Genomic DNA, 24,008 nt, shown 5'->3' on the forward strand with positions numbered 1-24,008 from the left:
CCTTACTGTCCTTTCTTGTGCTGAATGAAGGGTAAGACTGGGAGTTGTGATGAAGGAAAAGCTAAACCTGGGTTTGTTTTTTTTTTTTTTTTTTTTTTTTTTTTCCCCTGTGCTGGGGAAAGAAACCAAGAACTTGTGTATGACAATGCCAAATGCTCTACCACTAAGCCAATTTCCCAGGCCCCATGAGTCAACTAAAGCCATAAAGCTTATGGATTCATAAGACTGAGGTGTGGGAGGTGGGTCAACAGGCCTGAGTGGGCTTGGTGATAGCCACTACTCATCCCTGCAGGTTCTGGGGCTCCTCCCTGGCTCAGGGTGTGGACTTTCATCTTTAGTGGGTTCTGAAGCAGCAGGGTCCTGGGATGGAAGCTCTGAGCTAATTAATAGTAAAGAGACAGGCTTCTGGGCAGCAGAGGCAGCAGAAGACACAGCGGGGGAGGGGTCTGTTTTATAAGTGTCAACTTTCAAAGGCATCAAGCTAAGGGTTTCAGAGTTCTCCACCACTCGCTGCTCCTCACACTTGTTCTGGGCATGGAAACCAGGGCTTTGCATTCAGTAGATAAGAGACAAGTGCTGAATGAACTGTGTCCCCAGAGCCCTGATTTAACAGGCCATTGGTGTAAATACCCAGAGGTCACTAAATCTATTTAAAATACCACAGTAGCTATTAGAGCCTTAACCACTATTTGAGTAACTTGTTCAAGGTCACACAAGTATTAAGGGGAAAATGTAGCTTCATATCCAGAGACGAAGGTGGGCTGGAAAGAGGGAAAGAAGTTGAGGGCCCCCCAGATTTGGAGGCCACCAACTCCCACCTGCCACCCCAAATGTTTCAGAACCATGGATAGTGCTGAGGATTTCAGCCAGTCAGCGGTGGCTCCAAAGGAATTGTAGGTCAGAGTTGGGGTCTGGGTGAGGTTGTCAACCAGCTAGCTCCAGACTGCTCCAATGGGGCGGGGGCCGCCCGCAGGGCCGGGCGGGGCTGTGCTGCCATCTGGAGCTGCTGCTGCCAGTGGCCACTGTCAGGGCGCGAGCTGCGGAGCGCACACAGGGCTGGAGAGCACCGCTGCCTTGGCACATGGGTGGCCCCTAACTCAGGCGGCCGGGGTCTTGCAGCCCCACCCCTTACCCCCCTCGGCTTTGGCCCCTGGACCAGCCATGTCTCTCGGCGGAGCCTCGGAGCGCAGCGTCCCGGCCACCAAGATTGAAATTACTGTGTCGTGCCGGTGAGCGGGCCGCGCTAGGGAGGGCTTAACTACTGGCAATGCCCCAGCCCCGTGCAGCTGCGGGCTCGGTGTGGGTAGGGGGGCCAGATCACAGAGGGGACCACCAGAAGCGGGTAACAGAGAACCAAGGCTGAAGGCGGGAGTCACTGGCAGGATGAAGGGGGGGGTCTCTCTGGGCAGCCCCACCCTATAAAAGCGGGCTCAAGCCTACTGGCTCGAAAGGTGGGCTGCATGGATTCCTAAGAGCTGGGCCACAAGAGGCCAAAGTTCTGGGGCGAGCCGCCTTCTTGGGCCCTTGGAGACAATATGAGAACATATGGAGCCAATTGGCAGAGATTTCTGGTGCTGTCCCGAATGCTGACAGTGTGGACCCCAATACTCACTGGGGATAGTAGTAGGGAGGGACTACGATTTGAACCCCATGTATCTTCCGGGTGCCCAGTTTAGGGCTATGTCAAGGCGGTGGGCTGCAGAATGATTTAGCCCTCTGTCCATCTGTTTGTTGCTTTTCTCTAGGAATCTGCTAGACCTGGACACCTTCTCCAAGTCGGACCCCAGTAAGCGGCTCCAGGGCCTGGAAAAGGAACCCAGGGTGTAGAAACGGGTGGGGCGGTGAGGGGTGCGGGCTGACCTGACGAGCTCCCCTCCCCTGCCCCCACCCGCAGTGGTGGTGCTTCACACGCAGAGCCGGGCCAGCCAGGAGTGGCGGGAGGTGAGTCCCAGCGCCCCCAGCCCAGCTCAGGGCCGCTCCCGGGAACCTCCAGCCCGGCTGCCCGCGCTCATCCTCCGTCCGTCTCCCCCCCCCCCCGCCCAGTTCGGACGAACGGAGGTGATTGATAACACACTGAACCCAGACTTCGTGCGCAAATTCGTCCTCGACTATTTCTTTGAAGAAAAGCAAAATCTCCGCTTCGATGTGTGAGGCTCCTAGAATCCTGTCTTGGTCTACTGCCCCTCCTCCCCCAACCTGGAGCAGCCGGGAATTCTGCCTGGCCCCGCCCCCTAGCCTCACCTTCCCTACCTGACTCCTCCCCCTGGCCCAGGACCCTTTCCAAAGGGCTTCACTCTGGTCTTAACCCCGCCCCCAGGCCCAGGTCGGCTCCGCCTTAAGCAGGATCCATCCCGTTCCTCCCCAAGCCTGGCCCTGCCTACAACCCTGTCATTTAATTTAGCTCCGCCTTGGCTTCCAGCCCCCTCCCATGCGACTCCATTCCACCAAGCTTCCACCTTGGCTTACCCCAGGCATGACCCTCTCGACCCTGACACACATGTCCCAAACGACCCAGACTGAATTTGATTGAACTGAATTTTAAACCAAGACTGAACCTAACATCTTCCAGACTTTCTTCCACCCAGCCCCACCCCACACCGGTCCCACTCTCTTCCCAGGTACAACGTCGACTCCAAAGCCAACATCTCCAAACCGGTAAGCCAACAGCAGCTGGCAGGTTGCCTGGATACTTAGGCTAACCTGTCAAAGGACTTCCCCTGAACTGCCTCCCTCACCTGTCCACCAGACCTTCTTAGGTCCTGGCCTCCCACCAATCCCCAACTCTAGCTCCTCCCCTGTTCTGCCCCAGCCTTATTCACTGCCATTCTTCCTTCCCTGCCTGCTTCCTGGGACCTGCAGAAGGTGAGGATGCAGTGGGCTGCACCTGGAAGACTTGGTTGGGAAATCATCAAGAAGCAGAACACGTGTTGGGCTGTGGCTCTAGCAATGGTCTTCTGCTACCTGCATTTCAAAGTTCTCTTGGTCAAGAGCAGCAGCATCACTGGGTGGGCTTGGGGCTCTTGGGGCTCATTGCCCCTCCTCGACTAGCTGACTCCTTATCTTGGCACAGGATTTCCTGGGACAAGCGTTCCTGGCCCTAGGAGAAGTGATTGGAGGCCAGGGCAGCCGTGTGGAGCGACCTCTTACGTGAGCTGGATGGAAAGGGGTTCAGGGGAGGGAGGGTCTCTTTGAGTTCTGCCTCCCAGCAAGACTGCTAGCAATGTTTGTAGGGGCTGCAGAGACTATCCCAACAGAGCTTTGCCTAGCTCCCTTTACTGCTATAGAAAGTCCAGTCTCACTCAAATCAATCTCAAAGTCTGATTGAATCTTTAAAGCTTTCTTCCAAGCCCCACTCCACCAGGAAGCTTCCTGGAAAATAAGATCAAATGCTCAGGTCTTGTCACCATACCCACTCACTAGACGATGCATTAGCCACAGCCCAGTGCCTTGCCCTGGTTGAGCACCCTAGATGCCTCTGGACATGCCTCTGCCACCCATTGTTTAATGGGCTAACGTAAGAGTGAGCCAAGCTAGTTGGAGAGAGGAGGTGGAAATCAGTGCAAAACAGACAGTAGAAATAGTAAATGATATATGGAGGGAGGAGTCCAAGAGAAGGAATGTAGAAAATCGGGTGGGAGAGAGAGGTACCATGTGCAATCATTTGGTCAACTGGAAGGCTAGTAACCCTGGAGCAGTGCCTGAAGGTGAAGAGTGAGCCTTGCAAACATAGAGGAAACAATCCTAATCAACCCACATCATGGCAAACTGGCCAGTGACGGGGGAGCCAAGAGAGGGACAGGGCAGGAGGCAGTAGATTAGAGAGTTCCCAGTCAGGGCCTTGTGGCTTTCACTCTGTGATGGGAATCTATGTATAGTTCTGAGCATGAGTAGTGCCATGATCTGACTATGCTGACCAGTGGGTTAAGAATGAACCTTGTGTGGACAAAGACAGAAGCAGATGGCAATCAGAAAGCTGGCCAATCAGAAAGCTGTCATTGTGATCCAGGGAGGAAGTATCAATTGATGGGGAACTAGTCAGATTATGGATGTACTCTGAAGGGGAAGCCAACAGATCCAAAACCTATTAAATACAGATGGGAAAGGAGAGAGGCAACTGAAAAGAGGCCAGGACCTTCATTCTGCTTGAACAGCAGGAAAGAGGAAATTGTGCCACCAATTGAAATTATTTGGTTTTGTTTTTTTGTTTTAAAGTGAACATATTGCCATGCATGGTGACCCACCCTTGTAATCCCAGCACTCAGGGTGCTGAGGCAGGCAGGTTGCTACAAGTTGGAGACCTGCCTAGGTAACATAATGAGCTGCAGGCCAGCCTCTGCTACAGAGTAAAACCTTGTCAGAGACAGGGAGAAAATATAGCCAGTTTGGAGGGAGTGATTCAGCATGAATTCATGTGTTCTATTAGATTCTAAGTTCTAAGATCAGATTCCCTACCCTCACATTGCTCACATTGCAAGAAAAAGTCATTTTTTTAAAAGAAAGGTACTGGATGGTAGACTGTATCCTTAGTATATATCTGGCCCTGGGTTTGATCCCAACACCATAAAAGGAAGGAAGAGGAGGAAGTAGAGGAGAGGGGACCAATCACACCTAATACTGCTGCTGCAGCTCAAATAAAATGAGAATTAGAAATGACCTTCATATCACTGCTGGCTCTGACAAAAGGAGGTTGAGGCTAGAGAGGTGGAGGAGAGGGTGGGAAAGGAAATAGCAGCCAGAGAAATTTCAAGAAGTTTTTCCTGCAAAGGGAGAAAAGTATGTGGCAGACCTAGGGTCAGAAATAGATAGGTTTTGGAGTTCAAGGTCAGCCTGGGCTACATCTTGAGAACCTTTCACAAAAAAGGAGATTTATAATTTTTTAAATTATGTTTTTAAATTAGCATAGTAATGGGTTTCATTGTAGCAGCCTTGTATCAATATGTAGGTTTATAATTGATGTGACTGAGCCAGTAGACACTGAGATGCTGATGGAATGAATACACAGAAGGGGAAACCAGGCAGGTGTGGTAGCTCATGCTTATAATCCTAGCACTTGAGAACACGAGGACTGCCATGACTTTGAGGTGAGTTCCAAGAAATCCTTAGCCATAAAGAATCTCAAGGAAAAAGAAGAGGGAACATAGCTGGTGTGGTGTCCATGTGCAGACAAGACCGAGAGCGGGTAGTAGCTAGCAGAGGGGTAAAGAGTCACATGACAGTTCATTTATAGCAGCTGTAGGAAGGCTCAGCCATGTGGGTGAAGATGCTGGTGGCAGGGTAGCGTGGCGGTGGGTGGACCATCTCTTCTGGTTGCTTTGGTTTTGTCAGCAAGTGGGAAACCAGGTCACTGGCTGAGGGGATGGTTGGAGGCTCTGATGCTTTGAGGAGAGAGGAGTGACTGTTATGTGTAGCAGAACTGGAGAGAGAGGGGGCATGAGGGGCTATGAGTTACCAGGCAGTGGTAGGGACCTGTGGTTTGTGGCCAAGTATTTGAAATGCAGGTTGGTTTGCTAGATTGTGTGGCTGTGCTCTACTGTGTGTGCAGTAAGGGTCAGACCAAGTTGGGTTTGAACAGGGCTGCTGTTCTGCAAATTAGTATATTAAAGTGAGAGTGGAACTGAAAAGGAGTCAGGAAAGGAGACTGCAGTTCACCCTGGGTGAAGATGGCAAGGAGAGCGTGGAGAGAATGTAAGGCAATGGGGTCAGCAGCCGGATGGTTCACTGTGCTTGGCAATGGCACCATCCGCAGTGGACACCCTCCTGTTAAAGCTTGTAGGGTCAGGATTTGAAGGAACTAAAAAGGCTAGCTGGGAGGTGGTAGCAGTAGCATACACCTTTAATCCCAGCATTCAGGAGGCAGAGTCAGGTGGATCACTGAGTTCAAGGCCAGCCTGATCTACAGAGCAGTTCCCAGGATTTCCAAGGCTACACAGAGAAACCCTGTCTTTAAAAACAAACTAACTAAAAAAAGCAGTTCTTTGAGCCAGACATTGGTGGTTCATGCCTTTAACCCCAGTACTCGGGAGGCAAAGGCAAGCCTGGTCTACAGATCAAGTTCCAGGACAGGCTCCAAAGCAATACAGAGAAACTCTGTCTGGAAAAACAAACAAACAAACAAACAAAAAGCAGTTCTTTTTATTTACTTATTATTTTAGTTTTGTTGTTGTTGTTTGAGACAAGGTTTCTATGTGTAGCCCTGGCTGTCTTCCTGCAACCCGTAGACTAGGCTGGCCTTTTTATTTATTTTAATGAGACAAGTTTGTTTATTTTTCATTTTATTTCAGGTGCATTGATGTGAGTGTGTGAGATCCCCTGGAACTAGAGTCATAGACAGTTATGAGCTACCATGTGAGCTGTGGGTGCTGAGAATTGAACCCAGGTCCTCTGGGAGAGCATCCAGTGCTCTTAACTGTTGAGTCATCTCTCCAGCCTCTGAGATGAGGTTTTTATGTAGCTCTGGATGGCCTATCCTCCTGAGCACTGGTGTTATAGGTGGGGACTGCCCAGCTAAGCTCTCACTTTAAAGAGGAGGAAAGTCACACATCAAGTCAGAGCCAGGACTTCCCTTTTTTATTCTTAGGAGGCAGGCACACATGTAGAAGTCAGAGGGTTGATTCCCTCCTTCTACCAGGTATGTCCTGGGAAACAAATTCAGGTTTCCAGGCTGGGTAGCAAGTACCTTCATCCCTTTACCCGCTAACCCATCTTGCCAGCCCTGGGGCCACCTGGACTAGCTTCCCCTGTACACTTTGAGGCCCTTTGGGACTCATGATCACAGACCTCTATCAACAAGGTTAATGCCTAGAGACCCAAGGCAAATCAGGAATGGGGATTCCTGGCTACACCCTACCAGCACAGGGAAATGTCCCTTCTGGGGCCAGGAGAGAATGAAGCTTCCTTTGTCTTTTTCATTTTTGTTTAAGTCCTTTGTTGTTTGGGGGGTGGAGGCGCCGTTGTTACTGCTTGCATTTTGGTCTTTTGCTTTGAGGCATGGCCTTGCTATGTAGCCTGTGCTAATCTGGAACTCACTGTGTATCCCAGGCTGGCAATAGGCTCACAGCAATCCTCCTGCCTCAACTTCACATGTGCTGGAATTACAGGCATGGCCTCCATGCCCAGCTATGTTTTGTTTATTGAGACAGAGACTCACTTGGGCAGCCTGGACTAGCCTCAATGTTTTGATCCCCCTTCTTTGGCCTTCTGAATCTTCCCTCCCATCTTCAAAAGGAACAGCAAGATTTTGCCTCTTGGTGTAAACAGAAATTCCTCTCCTCATTCAGAAACCGTCCATCACACTGCACTTGTCTGTAGCGTCTAGCAGGCTGCTGCCCTAGAAGCTCCCTGAAGGCAGAATCTGGCAGATCTGCAGAGTACCCGTTGACCCCTCCCAATCTAGCACAGTGCCTGGCCTGGCATAGGCAGGCAAGGCTGTTTGAAGAATGCACCTTTCACATGTACAAGACTTACAAATCACTTGCCTCCCAGCACTCGCTCGTTCAGATCTCTTCACGCCTGCTTACCATTCCCATTTCATAGAGAGAAATAATGCCCTAAAGGAGGAGTAACTTGCCAGGGTCAAGCAATCTGAAAACAATAAAATCCAAATCCACCCTGAGTGTATGTACTGCATGCCTTTGTCACACTGCTGTTAGTGTGATACCGCCTCCCCCAGGCTAGTTTGCACCTTCCTTCCACACTTTAGACACCACCCAAGTCAAAGCAGCCTTTTCCCACCAGGACCACTCAGTATAGAAGTGGGCCACACTTCGGGGATTGTCAGCAAACGGAAAACTGAATACCCTGGCCCACAGAAGCCCAGACTGAGCACCTCAACTTTGCTGTCCACCCTCCCTCCTCTCTAAAGGGCCTTTTCTGCTTCCAGGGGTGTGCCAGGCAAGAAGTGTGGGACCATACTGCTGACCGCCGAAGAGCTCAGCAACTGCAGGGTCAGTAAAGGCCACGTGCTAAGACCACAAACTCCTTCATTCCCAGCCTCCTTCACTGGACCCTCTGAAGGCTCTGGGCTAGTTGTCTCAACAGCCACTCTTTTGATCCACAGGATATTGCCACCATGCAGCTGTGCGCAAACAAGCTGGACAAAAAGGACTTCTTTGGAAAGTCAGACCCTTTCCTTGTGTTCTACAGGAGCAATGAGGATGGCACGTGAGTCGCCCCATACAACACCGAGGCTAGGAATGTGGCCCATGCTTAATGAGTGGAGAATCTTGGGGATCTTTATAAGTAGTGGTCTCAGTGCCACTTCAAGGCATTTTCCAGTCTCCTGCCTCCCTCCAGGTTCACCATCTGCCACAAGACAGAGGTTGTGAAAAACACTCTGAACCCAGTTTGGCAGCCTTTCAGCATCCCTGTGCGGGCACTGTGCAATGGAGACTATGACAGGTCTGGTTCAACATCAGTTGCTCTTTCAGGGAGCCAGGACATGAGTGAGGCTCTCTCTGAAAAAAAGAATGAGGTTCCTGGGCCCCAGAATGAGGAATAGTAGATGAAACAGCAGGTGAACAAATGAGTGCACAGACATAAGAATACATAGTCAGATGGGCAGATGAACTGGGAATGGTTGGATACTATGGGGAAACTGAATGGCTGGATGTGTATGTGAATGGGTGTATAAAGGGGTGGTGGGTGTGTAGAGAAGGAACTGATGAAAGCATAGAAATGAATAGAATATTAGACTGGTAGGTATATCAGCAGATGGATAATTAATAAATGGAGATGTGATAGGTGAGTATGTGAGTATGTAAGAGTTAATGAGTGACTGGAGAGAGACAGATACAGAATGAAAAATCAAGTAGAATAGAAAAGGACAGGTAGAATGACAAGTGGATTGATGGCCAGACAGATGAATCCTAAATGGATGAATAGGTGATTAATGGATGAATCAGTTGATGGATGTGTGTAAAATAGGTGGCTGACCCAAAGGAACTACTGAGTGGGTGGGACAAAGATTGGTGGGTGGAAGGCCTGAAGGGCACCTGAATAGATGGTTATGCAAATGTATAACAGCAGTTAATATGGTTGGATATTTAATTAAGTAGATGAATAGACAGATTTGTGCTTGTATGTATCAGAGTTGGTAAATGGTGGGCTGTATAGTTTGATGGGTGAATAAAGAGATATCTTAATAGGTAATTGTATTGCATATATATGAGTAAATAGATAGCTGCATCAATAGTTTGATGGACTGAACTTAACAGATATATGAGATAGGGGACAAAGTCTTTGGATTCAGGCGTGGTGATGCATGTTTGTAATCTCAGAACTCAAGAGGTTGAAGCCAAAAGATCTTGAGTTTAAGACCAGCCTAGGATATATATATATATATCAAGACTGTTGGAGGAAAGAAGAACATTCCCAAAAATGGGGGGGTGGAGAGGAAAAAAGAAAGGGAGGGTAGGCTGAGGTCTTTGTAAACAGGATATCTGGGTTTAAATATCAGCTCAGTCACTTATTAGCCAAGTTACTTAAATCAGGGTGAAGGGTAGGGGGAGGGTATATGGTAACTTTCTTATACAAAAACATGAACAACAGTATTTATAGGGAATATCTGTTACATTAAATGAGACAATCTGAAAGTGCTAACATTGTCTGGAATAAAGTGAGATTCAAATGGTGTGTGTGTGTGTGTGTGTGTGTGTGTGTGTGTGTGTGTGTGTGTTTCCCACAACAATAATAGCAACAAAGGTGAGTGGTGAGGTGTGTGTGTGTGTGTGTGTGTGTGTGTGTGTGTATGTGTGTGTGTGTGTGTGTGTGCTGAGTAAAAGGTGGAAGGTTGAAAATGAGCAGCTGATAGAAGGACAGACAGATGGATGGGGGATGACTAGAATATGGGTAGGTGGCTGGGGTGTCCCTAGGGTTTGGCATGTACACATAGTCCATGTCTGGATTTATCATGTGTGTTTCAGAACAGTGAAGATCGACGTATATGACTGGGACCGAGATGGAAGGTAGATGAATGAGTTGATGTGCTTTCTCCTGTGTTCACTGGAGCAGTTCCTAGACCGTGTGGTACATTCACTAGGAACCTCAAAGCAGCTCTGGGAGCCAGAAGGCTGAAGACAGACACAGCCGATTTGCTAGATAGTTCTCTAGTACACTGTCTTCCATCTTTTTCTTCCCCATCTGGCCCCAACCCTATTGCCCTGTAGCCCAAATTAGGAGCTTAGGCAATAAAAGCTCTAGGATTCTGCTCTGGCTCGATACCAGCAGCTGCTGCTTACCCACCCATGGCCTCATTGCAGCCATGACTTCATCGGCGAGTTCACGACCAGCTACCGGGAGCTGAGCAAGGCCCAGAATCAGTTTACAGTGTATGAGGTGAGGGCATGGTCCTGATGTTTTGCAGGTGCTCCGTCCTAGGCAGCTGGGTATAATTGTCAATGTGACCATCCTCTACTTAGGTACTTAACCCTCGGAAGAAATGTAAGAAAAAGAAATATACCAACTCAGGGACTGTAAGTATTCCCTAGACTCTTTCCTCCCCAAATCTTCTATGAGTGGTGACATGCAAGACAGATGATGGGGGTAGGATGAGGCGGTGGGCACAGGTTACCTAGGACAGTAATGTTGAGGACAAGGTCATACCATTGAACTTTTTCTTTGCTCCTGTTCTTTCTCATCCAGGAAAATTTCCTGTTGTTACACTTTTGCAGAATTAAAAAAAAAATACCCTAAGTTGCATTTCCAAATTTGAAATGCTTTTGGAAATCCCAGGATGCACCTGACAGCTTCTCCCTTATTCTTTCAGAGTCTGGGTGGGGTGGGAGAAAGTGAGCAGGAGTGGAAGCATGCATGTCCCATCATGCACTTCTCTCCAAAGCTCTACTAGGTTCCCCCTTCTGCCACCTCAGCTGTGCTTGCAAAAGTGGCAGAGCCGCTCTTGTGTCCGCAGGTGACGCTCCTTTCCTTCTCTGTGGACTCAGAGTTCACTTTTGTGGATTACATCAAGGGAGGGTGAGTCATGGGCCAAGCCAGCAGTGAGCTTTCTCACTTGGGAATGGTCAGGGCCCAGTGAATGTTACATTAAGCTACATACAAAACCTTAATCATGAGAATAACCATTTAATTCTGCTGCCAAAGTGTGATCCATGCACCAGCAGCAGCTGCAGTACTTGGTACTTAGTTCATTCCACCCAGATGGCCTAGATGACAGTCTGCAGTTTAACGTGAGTCTGTGTTTGGGAAACACTGATGTCATAGGTATTGGTCCCTCACTAATCAGCCCATCTACTTCTCCACTAGGACACAGTTGAACTTCACAGTAGCTATTGACTTCACTGCTTCCAATGGTGAGACATGGGTGAGGTCGTGGGGATGGGCAGAGTCTAAGGGATTCTTTAAAGATTGGCCTAAATTCCTACCTGGGATAAGACTTTAACTACCCAAGAAGTCTATCTTTATGTAAACTCAAGCCAGGATGGCACTTGTACAGGAGTGATGAAGGGAAAGTACTGGGTGCAATGGGGGACTATGATGGGTATCTAGTCAGATAAGGTTAAAGATTGCTCAGTTGGTCAGTGAGCAAATGGATGGGGTGGGAGAAAATGTGCTTATCAGGAAAGGATAAATGGATTGGTGGGTGGGTACTTACAAGGATAAATTAATACATCGTGAATAATTAAACAATGGACAAATAGATGAATAAATGATGGGGAGGACTGGTGAATGAGTGCACTAAGGGGCATGTAAGTATGTGCATGACTGTACAGGCAAACAGCTGTTTTAAGTTGGTACATTAGCTAGAAGAATCAGGCAGGGGAATGGATCCATATGAAAAAAAGAATGGAATGGACAGGGATGGCTGACTAGATGGAATATTATAAAGTTGGAAAGGAAGAGAAATGACAGGTACCCAGGAGGCTGGCTGATAGACAAGACGATACAAAAGTAGATGGATAGAAATGAATAAATGGGTTGAAAACTGAATTTGCCACCTGGCAGATGCAATGGAGGATGTGTGGGTAGACAGGTGACCATGAAATGCAGTGTATAAGACACTCAGAAGCAAGTGAGAGTTTCAAGAAGGGGGTGTTTGAACAGATGGATGATGGAGTCACACATAGAATGAGGGAGCCCATGGGTAGGGGTAGAGAAATGGATTGGTGGGTGGATGCATACAAGGATGAGCAGGTGACTGTGAGGTTTAAGCTCCTGTATCTCTACAGGGAATCCCCTGCAGCCTACCTCGCTGCACTACATGAGTCCCTACCAGCTCAGCGCCTATGCCATGGCCCTCAAGGCAGTGGGAGAGATCATTCAGGACTACGACAGTGACAAGCTCTTCCCAGCCTATGGCTTTGGGGCCAAGCTGCCCCCAGAGGGGCGGATCTCTCACCAGTTCCCCCTGGTACAGTATGGGCCAGAGCCTACACTCGGTGCCCCTCAGTTGATGGATCACTTCTGTTAACGTTTTGTGAAAGGCACAGCCAAGGAGGCGCTGTGAGACAGTGACAGGGCAGGAAGGTGGGCAGTGTGGAGAAGAGCATGAAAGGTCCAGGGGTGGGAGTGAGCTGGGATCAGAGCATGACGCCTGCGTGTCCTCTGTGTGGCCTTAGCTTGGCTGAACCTCCTTTTTTTTCTTTCTTTTTTTTTTTTTTTTTTTTTTTGGCAGAACAACAATGATGAGGACCCCAACTGTGCAGGCATTGAAGGCGTGCTGGAGAGTTACTTCCAGAGTCTGCGCACAGTGCAGCTCTATGGCCCCACATACTTTGCTCCTGTCATCAACCAGGTGGCCAGGTAGGGGACTGGTGGCAGTGAGGGGGGAAATGACTGGACTCAGACACAAGCAGACCCACTCTGAATAAACTTGGGTTTTAGGAGGAATGGGAAGTGTTCAGGGTATAGTGATCCAGGATCAGGTACCAAGACAGTACTCTGCCTGTTCTTACAAAGAGTGTCAAGAAACACTTTCAGCTGCTGCCTGGGAACCACATCCCAGGCCACAAGATGGCCTTGATGGCCTTGACTTTGCCTAAGAGAGAGAAGAATACATGGGACAACGATGATGGCACCAGCTTTGCACTAGACATGGGTGTGTGCCTGGCACTAACCAGGTGACCTTAAACAGCTTGTTTTCTTTTTCTTTTCATTTCTGAAAAAGGGTCACACATAGGCCAGGCTGTCCTGGAACTTGCTATGTTGGCAAGGCTGCCCTTGAATTCCCGATCTTCCTGCCTCTACCTCCTAAACGCTTGAGATTACAGGTGTGACACTACCAAGCCATCTGGCTTAGCCTCTGTCTTAGTCATTGTTCCACTGCTGTGAAGAGACACCATTACCAAGGAAGTTCTTTTAAAAAAGACAGCATTTAACTGGGGACTTGCTTACAGTTTTAGAGGCTGTCCATTTTTATCATGGCAGCACACAGGTGGACATAGTACTGGAGAAGTATCTGAGACTTCTACATCCCAATCCATAGACACACAGAAACATGCTTGCCCTGGTATGGGCTTCTGAAGCCTCTAAGCCCACCCCCAGTAACGTGCTTCCTCTGACAAGGCCACACCCTTTAATCCTTCAAATCCTTCTCAAATAGAGCTACTCCCTGATGACTAAACATTCAAATATATGAGCCTAGGGGGGCCAGTCCTAGTCAAAACACCACAGACTCTTTTTGTTTGTTTTTTGTTTTTTGAGTTTGTTTTTGTTTTGTTTTGTTTTGAGACAGGATTCCTGGTTGTCCTGAAACTCACTATATAGACCAGGCTGGCCTCAGATCCACCTGCCTCTGCCTTCTGAATGCTAGGATTAAAGGCATGTGCCACCACCGCCTGGATATCTTCCTTCTTTTTGTCTATGTTTGAGACAAGGTCTCACTATGTAGCCAAGGCTGATCTCTAGCACCATATCCAAGTGATCACCTACTTCAGCCTTCCAAGTGCTGCCAGGTTAGGTAGCAAAAAAAATATTTTTTTAAAACAACTTATTTATTTATTTATTTATTTATTTATTTATTTATTATGTATACAGTGCTCTGCCTGTGTGTATGCCTGCAGGCCAGAGGAGGGCACAAGATCTCATTACAGATGGTTGTGAGCCACCATGTGGTTGTTGGGAATTGAACTCAGGACCTCTGCGAGAGCAACCAGTGCTCTTAACCACTACTGAGCCATCTCTCCAAAATTAGCTATATGTAAGAGGTAATAGCGTATCTGACCTACAGAGTACAAAATACGTGCTAGGTTTAAAATTTCAGAATAAACACAAGCAATGAAAACTCAGATTCGACAGCTGGTGGTGTTACACACCTATAATTCCAGCACTCGGGAGGCAGAAGCCAGAAGCAGGCAGATCTCTGTGAATTCAAGGCCAGCCTGATCTGTAAAACAGGTTCTAGGACAGCCAGGACTGTTATACAGAGAAACCCTGTCTCGAAAAACAAACAAAAAGTAAAGGCAGAAATGGTGGCACACACTTATAGTTCCCATACTTGTGAGCTGAGGCAACATGGTCTCAAATTCAAGGCCATCCTGTCTCAAAAACAAAACAAATTAACCATTGCATGATGAATAAAAGATCTAGATACGGGGGCTGGAGAGATGGCTCAGCAGTTAAGATCACTGGCTACTCTTACAAAGGTGCTGAGTTTAATTCCCAGCAACCACGCTCACAACCATCTATAATGAGATCTGATGCCCTCTTCTGTCATAAAGGCATACATGCACACAGAGCACTCGTATAAATAAAATAAATAAATCTTTAAAGAGACAAAGTGTCTCAGGAAGCTTGAAAGTCAAAGAATGGTAGTAAAGACATTAAATGAAAGATGTGGGTGTACTTAGTTTGTAGAGGGCTTACCTAGCTTGCATGAGGCCCTGGGTTCAGTCCTCAGCACGCCATAAAGCAGGTGTGGTGGTACATGTCTGTAATCCTAGCATTTGGGAAGTAGAGTCTGGAGAACTAGAAGCTCCAGTTCTTCCAAAGCTACAAAATGAGTTCAAGGATGACCTGGGCTACAGGTGACGCCACCTCAAAAACAAAAACAAAACAATAATAAAAATACATAGGAAAGGTTTTCTGAGAGATTTTTTAGGTCCATAAACTTCCCATTTCCTGTAGAAGATTGGTTTACTTTCTGATACATAATGAAGATATTAGTTACTTTAATTGTAAAACTAACAATATTCCCATAGAAAATCTTAAGGACAGGGAAATTAACGTTTTAAATAAAAGCAAGGTATAGTGGTGCACACCTTTAATCCCAGCACTTGGGAGGCAGAGGCAGGAAGATCTCCGAGTTTGAAGTCAATCTGATCTACGTAGTGAATTCCGGGCTAGCTAGGACTACATAGTAAAACCTCTTAAACAAAAAAAGGAGAAATAAAAGACAGAATGTGTTACAACCAGATCACATATAATATTTTCACAATCAATTTTTATCACTAATTTTGGAGTCTGATAATTTTTGTTATTGTTACGAAACAGACTTCTTAGACGTTATCTTGGGCAACTACACTGATTTGGTCAGTGATTTATTTAGTAAACATTTAAGGGTAATTCTATCAAAAATGTAGATTCTGAAGTAGAGTTAATACATCAGGGTTCTCTTTCTCCTCTCTCTCTCCATCCCTCTCCCTCCCTCTCTCTCCCTCTCTTTTTCTTCCTGTCTCTCCCTCTCTGTCTCCCTCCCTCCCTCCCTCTCTCTCTCTCTCTCTGAGACAGGGTCTCATGTATCCCAGACTGGCCTTCAATGTGATGTAGTCAAGGATAACATAGACCTTCTGATCCCCCTGCCTCTGCTTCCCGACCTTCCCAGTGTTGGGATTATAGTTGTGCCCCACTATACTCAATTTATGTGGTTCTGGGGATCAAACTCCCAGCCCAGTGTGTGCTAGGCAAGCTACCAATTGAGCTATTAGCCCAGTACATTTGTCATACAGAGTCATACACTGGCTTTGTGGCTTTAACCAATTCCCTTACCACTCTGTAAAAACGAGAATGAGAATGCTAAGAATATTTACATTGCAGGGATGTTATGAGGACTCCTTAGCATACGTTAAGCACTCACAAGAGTGCTAGCCCTTGGTAAGTGCTGTAACAGTAGTTATTACTGTTCCTATTATTATCATTACCACTATTCAAAGGGCAGCCGCTGTGTGCTCAGTTCTCTGCTGGGGCACTGGGGACTCACAGATGAATCGGATTTAGTCCTTGCCCTCGGGAGCTCCTGCCTTGGTGCAGGAGACAGAAATATAAATAAATCATCACTTCTGTAGGCCAAAGCTCCCCAGAAATTTCTAGCGAGTTGCCTGGTGGCAAAAGTAAGACATTGCATTCCCTAGGGGTGTTGGGGGGAGATGGAGGGTACCGCTGAAAGCACTCAGACCGGGAGGGGCTTTGAAGTCTGGTGTTTCATCTTACAAACACACGCAAACTTTCTCTTCTTCTCCCATTGTGTCTGTGTTTGCTCTAATTATGTTTTTGAAAAAGGAGCTGAGTGCACTTAATCCCCTGGCTTCATACACACACAGGACAATTCATCCTTGGGTTCCCCCCTCGGTATCCTCAGGGTACAAGGGACCTCTTGGAAAAGCAGAATACCCTTCTTAATGGATGGGGCTGCATCCTAGAGGTTAGGAGTACGGGTTACAGCAGAAGGGCTGCTCAGCTGGGTCTACAGGGTGAGTTGGCCTTCATCAGGAGAGGGGCTGGCAAGCCCAGCAGTGCTGATGCACAGCATGTGAAAGCCCAGAGCCGGTGAGTGACAGTTTGGGAGATGCTGGGTGGTGAGGCACATGGAGCAGGGCACAGGAGCAGGGCCAGGACAGATAAGGGCAGGCAGGCAGACACCAGCTCCTTTGCCCCCGGGGACTGCTTCTTAATGTTTCTGAACTTTAGTTTCCTTGTTTTAAAAATAGGATAATCTGGGTGGTGGTGGTGGGGTGCACACCTTTAATCCCAGAACTCAAGAGGCAAAGGCAGACAGACCTCTGTGAGTTTGAGGCCACCTTGCTCTACAAATGAGTTCCAGGACAGCCAAAGCTATAGAGAGGAAACCCTGTCTTGAAGAAAAAAAAAAAAAGAAAGAAAGAAAGAAAGAAAAAAGGATAAACTGGGTGAGGTAGGTGTGAGGTAGTGTACACTTGTAATCCCAGTAACCAAGAGGCCAAGGCAGTAGGATTGCTGAGAATTTAGGAACCAGCCTGGGCCATTCGGTTGTTCTAAGCCAGACAGTGTTACTGTTCTGTGGAGTCCTAAGAATGATCTATGGTAGCCAGGCTTTTGATTTGAAACTTGAGAGAGTTTATTAAGTACATAGCAAGGTGGGTGGGTCTGAGCCTTTAGAGGCAGGTGGATCTTTGTGAGTTCAAAGACAGTCTGGTCTACAAATAAGAGTTTTAGGCCAGCTGGGACTACATGGTGAGACCTTGCCTCAAACAGCAATCCATCCATCCATAAATGCATCCATACATACATACATATCCAGCAACCCTTCCTGGGTGTATGCTCAGCACCAAGCTCTGTGGCCACACAAAGCAGTTTACAGTGGCTATCTGTGAAATGAACAAGTGTTAAAAGATAGCACTAGGCCAGACCTCTGATGAGAACAGGCCAGAATGCAGGATGCACAGGGGCTGCCTGACTCACACCCACTCTGGACCTCAGCACACCATCTAACTTTGCACTGTCACCATGCCTTTCTCAATCTTCTGAGACCAGGGTAAGCTAGCAGCACTGTCTAAGAAAATGTCCTACAGTGACAGAAATGGCCTACACCTATGCTTGCTAATATGGTTTTCACCAGCCACATATGGACAGGGAGCCCTTAAAGGTAACGAGAATGACTGAAGAATGGAATGTTACGTTTAGTTTAACTTAGTTGATTTAAATCTTCATAGTCACATGTGGCTAGGGCCAATGCATTGGGCAGCACAGATCGATCCAGTCCACCTGGGACATAAGACTGAGATGGGAGGCCAGGTAAAGTAAGTGGGTAGATGGGAGATAACCTGCAGTCCTTTTCAGAATGAAAAGTCCTGGGTTCAAGCACTGATGATGATAAGAAAGGGGTGCTGATCCATGTGGTGGGCCACTACTGTGACCCAGCACCTGAGGGATGGAAGCAGGCAGGAGGATCAGTGTCTGCTTCAGCTACAAGAGTGAGTCTCTGTCTTAAAATTATATACAGAATGGACAGATGGCAGGCAAGGGCAGCAGTCAGGTCTGCCAAAGAGTGTGGGATCCAGAAGCCCTGGGTCTTGCCCACTATTCATATGATGGTGGCTGTAGAAGCAGGGTCAGAAAGGTAAATGACCACCATTTGAAACTCTCTGGCTGGCCACTGCATATAGACCTTGGTCTTTCATGTAGGGCTGCAGCCAAGATCTCGGATGGTTCCCAGTACTACGTTCTGCTCATTATCACTGATGGCGTCATCTCCGACATGACACAGACCAAAGAGGCCATTGTCAGTGTGAGTCTGAAGAGGAAGGCCTGACAGGGAGGGGTCACTGTCCATACAGTGAAGGGGCTGAAATGTTTATTCCATGTGTATCCTAACTACTTCACCTGCCAGTTTCAGAGATGCCTATTGGTTGGGGTACAAACACTTGCCTTTGACTCTCTAGGTCCCAGCATGATGCCAGATGAACCCACCAAGGAAACCTGAGCTTAAGAAATTGTCTTTTATAATCAGCAGGAAGTATGCCTGCCCTTTGTTGGGGTGAGGGGGTGCCTTTATTTTTTATTTGCTTTTAATTTTATTGTCTTGTGACAGCATCTATGTAGCCTAGACTGGCCTGAATAGTGGCAATCTTTCTGCCTCAGCTTCCCAAGTACTAGAATTATAAGTATGAGCCACCATGTCTTGCTACTTTTGTTTGTTGGTTTGTTGGATTTACAGGGGATTTTGTTTTGGGGTTTGTTTTTGAGTCAAGGTCTGACTATGTAGCTTTAGCCGGTCTGGAAGTAGCAAAGGACCAGCCCTTGAAATCACCTTGATTCTCCTGCCTCTGCCTCCTGAGTCTTGGAAAATAAGCATGATATACCATGCCTAATATGGCTGTTTTGCTGTCATTAATGTTTCTTTGTTTTGTTTTAAGATGGGGTCTCACACTGTAGTTCAGACTGGCCTAGAATTCATTATTTATTCATTATTTAACCCATGGTGGTCTGGAACTTGTGGTGGCAACCCCCCTGCCTCAGTCCCATGAATGTTAAGATTATAGGTGAATGTCACCATGTCTGGCAAGAAAACCTTTTTTTTAAATAATACTGGAAATGTTAAAGGTTAGCCTGGGGGTAAAAAGTGAGGCTTTTGTCTCAAATAAACAAACAAGATAAGTAGCAGTGTCTGTGCTTACAGAGCTATGACACACAGAGACACCCTAGCCACTGCCATTACAGCCGCTTACTCAGCCATTCCTCTCCCCACAGGCCTCCTCACTGCCCATGTCTATCATCATTGTCGGCGTCGGACCTGCCATGTTTGAGGGTAAGTAGGATGATGTATGTCCATGGGTAGGACTAGGAACTGGAGAGCAGGAGGGATCTAGGCACTCAGGTCCTTCTCACAGATTGGCACCTTGATGAAGTCAAACATATTTCCTCTCCATAGCCATGGCTGATGGTGTAACACTTTCCTCTGCCTTCCCATGGGACATGCAGGAAGGAAGGTATAGTAAGGATAGTAACAGTTCCACACTACTGTGGAATGCAAGCATCAGGTCTCCTCATGAGGACTCTGAAGGGCTCTAATGGGGAAGGGCAGAATGAACTGGAGTTGGAGAGACCCATCCAAGGATGCCTGCCTGTCTATTCTACAGCAATGGAAGAACTGGACGGTGATGACGTACGCGTATCCTCCAGGGGACGATATGCAGAGCGGGACATCGTTCAGGTAGCCCTGAGAGTAATGAAAGCAAAGAGAAACAAGGAGAAGGAAAGGTGTTTTTAGAATCCACTCCCCTTACTCCTTCCCAGTTACTACCTTTTTCCCTTCACTCTTTCAAACCTTATTCACGGAGCAAGTTCCTTTTTTGTTTGGTTGTTGTTGTTTTACTTGTGAGACAAGATATTGTTAGGTAGCACAGGCTGGATTGGAGCTCCTGATCCTCCTTCCTCAGCCTCCAGAGTGCTGGATTTACAGTACTGCAACACTATACCAGGTTCTGAACAGTTCTTTTGGGTAGATAAAGCAGGTTGCAGCTATTCTGAAGGTTGTTCAGTATAGAAGGGCCAAGTTCTTGCCCTCTAGCGGAGATGACCAGTATTACACAGATAGCCCAACAAGCCCACAGTTGTCAGGGAAGGCTTCTGTTAGGCTGTGATGTTGACACTGAGTTGAAACCCAGGGAAGGTATCAGCTTCACAGACAAAGAGCATGTAAGACCTGCAAGAGGCTCAGACCAGACTGGCAGGATTGTCCGACATGGTGAATATCTGAGGTTTGTGGTCTGAATGCATTCTTAATTATGTCTCCATCTGTGTAGTATTTATTCATTTCTTAACAGAACCTCACTATGGAACTTTCCATGTAGCCCTGGTTAGCCTAGAATTCATGGTAATCCTGCTGCTTCAGCCTCCTAAGTGCTAAGATTATAGATGTATGCCACCATGCTCAGCTCAAACTACATTATAAAAGAATTTCTCTGGCTGCTGCCCTGTGGTGTGCTGTGGCAGGGCCAGGGAAAAGTCAAGAATCCATTAGCAAGCAGCAAGGATGACTGGGGATGCATGGAGACACAACAGTGGTCATGGTCAGAAGTAGCCAATTCAAACAATGTTTAAAGGCTGGGAGGCAGTTGATAGAGTACTTGTCTACTGAGCATGAGGTTTGGGTTTGATCTCCAGCACTGCATAAACCAAGTATGTGCCTGCAATTCCAGCATTCGGGGTGGAGGCAGGAGGATAAGAAGTTCAAGGTCAGGCCAGTGAGGTGGGGATTAAAAGTACCTGCTGAGCAAGCCTGATGATGTGAGTTAGATTCCTGAGATCCCATGTTAGGAGAGAACCCACTCTAAAAGTTGTCCTCTGCCCTCCACATGTGCAGTGTGCACACTCATGACTGTATTCACACATGCATATTGAATACACACAATAATAATGACAGTAATAAATCATTTTTCAAAGTTCAAGGCCATTTTGCTATACAGTGAGTTCAAGGCCAGTGTGGGACCTATATGAGACCCTGTCTGAAAAAAAAAAAAGAAAAATTGTTTAAGAGCTGTTCATAGAGGGGGGTGTGTGCACGCACACACACACACACACACACACACACACACACACACACACACACACACACAACCTGTATTCAGAGTCTAAGGCAGGAGGACTGAGAGTTCTAGGCCAGCCTAGGCTATCTCAAAAAAAAAAAAAAATAACAAAACAAGATACTTAACATGTTATAAGACTTGATGACTTGTTAAGACAGTGGTAAGGAATTGAGTGGCAACTTCAAGAATGAGTCATAGTTTCCTAGTGAGAGATGCCCCACTGGCTAGGTTGGGGAAAGGTAGAGCAAGAAAATCTGATATTCATCTAGTAACACTGGGCTTGGAGTATCTGTGATAACCAAATAAAGAAGTAGTATTAGCAACTAAATATGTGGTTCTGGGTCAGAGTTAGGCAGTGGCTACAGCCCTAGCTAGTTAGGAGTCTGAGGCAGGAGGGTTATACACAGTAAGATCCCATCTTGAAACAAAACAACAAAATAAGAAACCAAGGATAGAGGTAAATATGGGGCTCCAGGGGGTACTTTTTCTTCCTCCTTTTCACATCTCCCCCCTTTAATTAACATCCTTTCCCAAACAAACTGCTCCTCCCCTTTCAATCCCAACAACTTATTCTCTCTCCCACTTTCCCACTCACTCCTTCCCAGCACTCTCGAGGCTAAGGCAGGTAGATCTCTCTGAAGGCCAGCCTGGTTTACATAATGAGTAGCTAGGACTACTTTATGATAGCCAGGGCTACATAGAGAAATCCTGGAGGGGAATGAATGGGTTCACAGCACAGGAAGACCTGGGAGTTGAGATAGACTACAGCTTCCAGAAAATAGAAGAAAGGAATGTCGTGTCAGGAGTGGGATTTGGGCTGAAGATGTGGTTCAATGGTAGAGACCTTTGCTAAACAAGATCCTGGGTTCAATCCCCAGCACCCCACACGAAGAAGTGGGGGTGTATCCAGAAAGATGGCATTCAAGTGTAATGAAGCTAAAGAGACTCAAAGATGAAGATGAAAATTACTACCCACTGCACTGATTTAGTATTATAAGGCTATTGATGGCATTAGCAGTGCTGGGTGAAGCCAAATTAAAATTAGTTGAGGGTGAACAGAAAGTGGGGTCCAAGGTAGGGAGTGGATGAGGAAAACAGATGTAGAAAACAGTTGGATGTCAAGGGAGAAGAGTGGTGCTTGGAAGAGGATGTTAGGGATCAAAGGCGAAACCTGAGTGCTGACCTCTGCCTTGGCCAGAGCCCACAGGTCCTTCCTTGTCTGTCCCAGTTTGTCCCATTCCGAGATTATGTTGACCGATCGGGGAACCAGGTGCTGAGCATGGCACGACTGGCCAAGGATGTGCTAGCTGAGATCCCTGAGCAACTGTTGTCCTACATGCGGACCAGAGACATCCAGCCTCGGCCTCCACCTCCTGCCAACCCCAGCACAACCTCAGCCCCAGAACAGCCCTGAGGACTCCACATATCCAGTGCTTAGCGGTCTGCTTACCTGCCCACCCACTGGAAGCTAAAGGCGTTCTGGACCTCATCAGAAGAGCCATCTCAGTTGATTCATGCTGGCTGACAAGCTTTTTGCCCCCCTGACTACAGAAAGGCCTGGCATGACCACCACCTACCTGCCTCATGCCAATAACAAATCAGATCTTACTCTATCTCTGTCTCATTGGTGTTGGAGAGAGAGCTCTAGGGTACCCAGAGCCTGGACCTCACCTAAAGGGAGGATAGCTTCAGCTAGGTTAGCATCCATCCTAACACACTGATCCAGTCACTTCTATATAAAATTTCAAATAGTTAAAAAAAAAATGTGTGTGTGTGTGTGTGTCCTTGTATATTTTTTCCTCAGGAGAGACCCATAGCATTCATCAGTTTCTTAAAGGGGTTCCTTGCCCCCAAAATAGCTGGCCTTAAGACAACTGTGCAGTCCTAGTGGTAACAAGCCTGAAATCACAAGTCCAAGGCCAGTGTAGGCAGTTTATTCAGACCTTGTCTTTAACAACAACAAAAATAAATTTTAAGAAAAAGTGGTGGTGTACATCTTTAGTCCCAGCACTCAGGAGGCTGAGGCAAGCAGATCTCTAAGTCTGAGGGTAAGGGGAAAGGACCAATTAAAGAAGCACACCCTGAGCAGAGCCAAAGAAACACACTTTAGCCCTGCAACAAGAACCAAAGAGATGCACCCAGACCCTGAAACCAGTGCCAAAGAAACACACTTTGTCCCTGGAATCAGAGCCAGTGACAGAAATACACCCTGGTCCTAAATTAGAGCTAAAATGCTAAACAGGACCAGTGAAAGAAACACACTTTGGCCCTGAAACCAGAGCCAAATCTGACCCTAAACCTGTGCAGAAAACCAACCAACTCCTGAGCAGAGATCTAGCAATTCTGAGCTCAGGGATTGAAATCTGACCAATCCCTCACCCTGGAAAAACTCTGCCCGCTAAGAACTCCTATATAAACCCTGTGTCTATTGAGCTTGTGACTGTTATGACTACCCAGCTGTCCTCTGCCACCCTGGCAGAAGGCAACCATTCTCTTGGATTCTTCCCTCCCAATAAATCCACTGAATGAGGTTTGGGAGAGACCACCTTTTGCCGGAGCAGAGATGCAGAGTCGACCCTGAGCAGAGCTGGCAAAGTGAAGTTGTTACACTCCACTCTCCAGGGAACTGGAGCTGAACTGTAACAACTTTGCCTGGGAAATCCTCCCCTGCTCAAGCAGAGCTGATACACCAGAGAAGCCTTTCCCTACAGCAGGGCTGTAAGTTGCTACGCTTACTGTGACCTGTGGTATTCCTTGGCTCCCAGTGAGCTGTAATAT

At 47.3% G+C, this 24,008-nt stretch overlaps 1 protein-coding gene across 1 annotated transcript; it reads left to right on the forward strand.

The window, feature by feature from the left end:
- Window positions 1-949: 949 nt before the first annotated feature.
- On the forward strand, window positions 950-22,701 carry Cpne9 (copine family member 9). Its single transcript, XM_051203713.1, has 20 exons — window positions 950-1,229; window positions 1,746-1,786; window positions 1,895-1,941; window positions 2,044-2,147; window positions 2,619-2,655; window positions 3,071-3,147; window positions 7,880-7,943; window positions 8,057-8,160; window positions 8,293-8,397; window positions 9,921-9,962; window positions 10,257-10,332; window positions 10,416-10,469; window positions 10,907-10,968; window positions 11,257-11,303; window positions 12,180-12,361; window positions 12,626-12,753; window positions 18,328-18,430; window positions 19,393-19,450; window positions 19,782-19,855; window positions 22,459-22,701. The coding sequence occupies exons 1-20, from the start codon at window positions 952-954 to the stop codon at window positions 22,642-22,644; spliced, it is 1,869 nt and encodes a 622-aa protein (XP_051059670.1). The 5' UTR covers window positions 950-951; the 3' UTR covers window positions 22,645-22,701.
- Window positions 22,702-24,008: the final 1,307 nt, after the last annotated feature.

The sequence above is a fragment of the Phodopus roborovskii genome, unplaced genomic scaffold, assembly GCF_943737965.1.
Source record: "Phodopus roborovskii unplaced genomic scaffold, PHOROB, whole genome shotgun sequence".
NCBI lineage: Eukaryota > Metazoa > Chordata > Mammalia > Rodentia > Cricetidae > Phodopus > Phodopus roborovskii.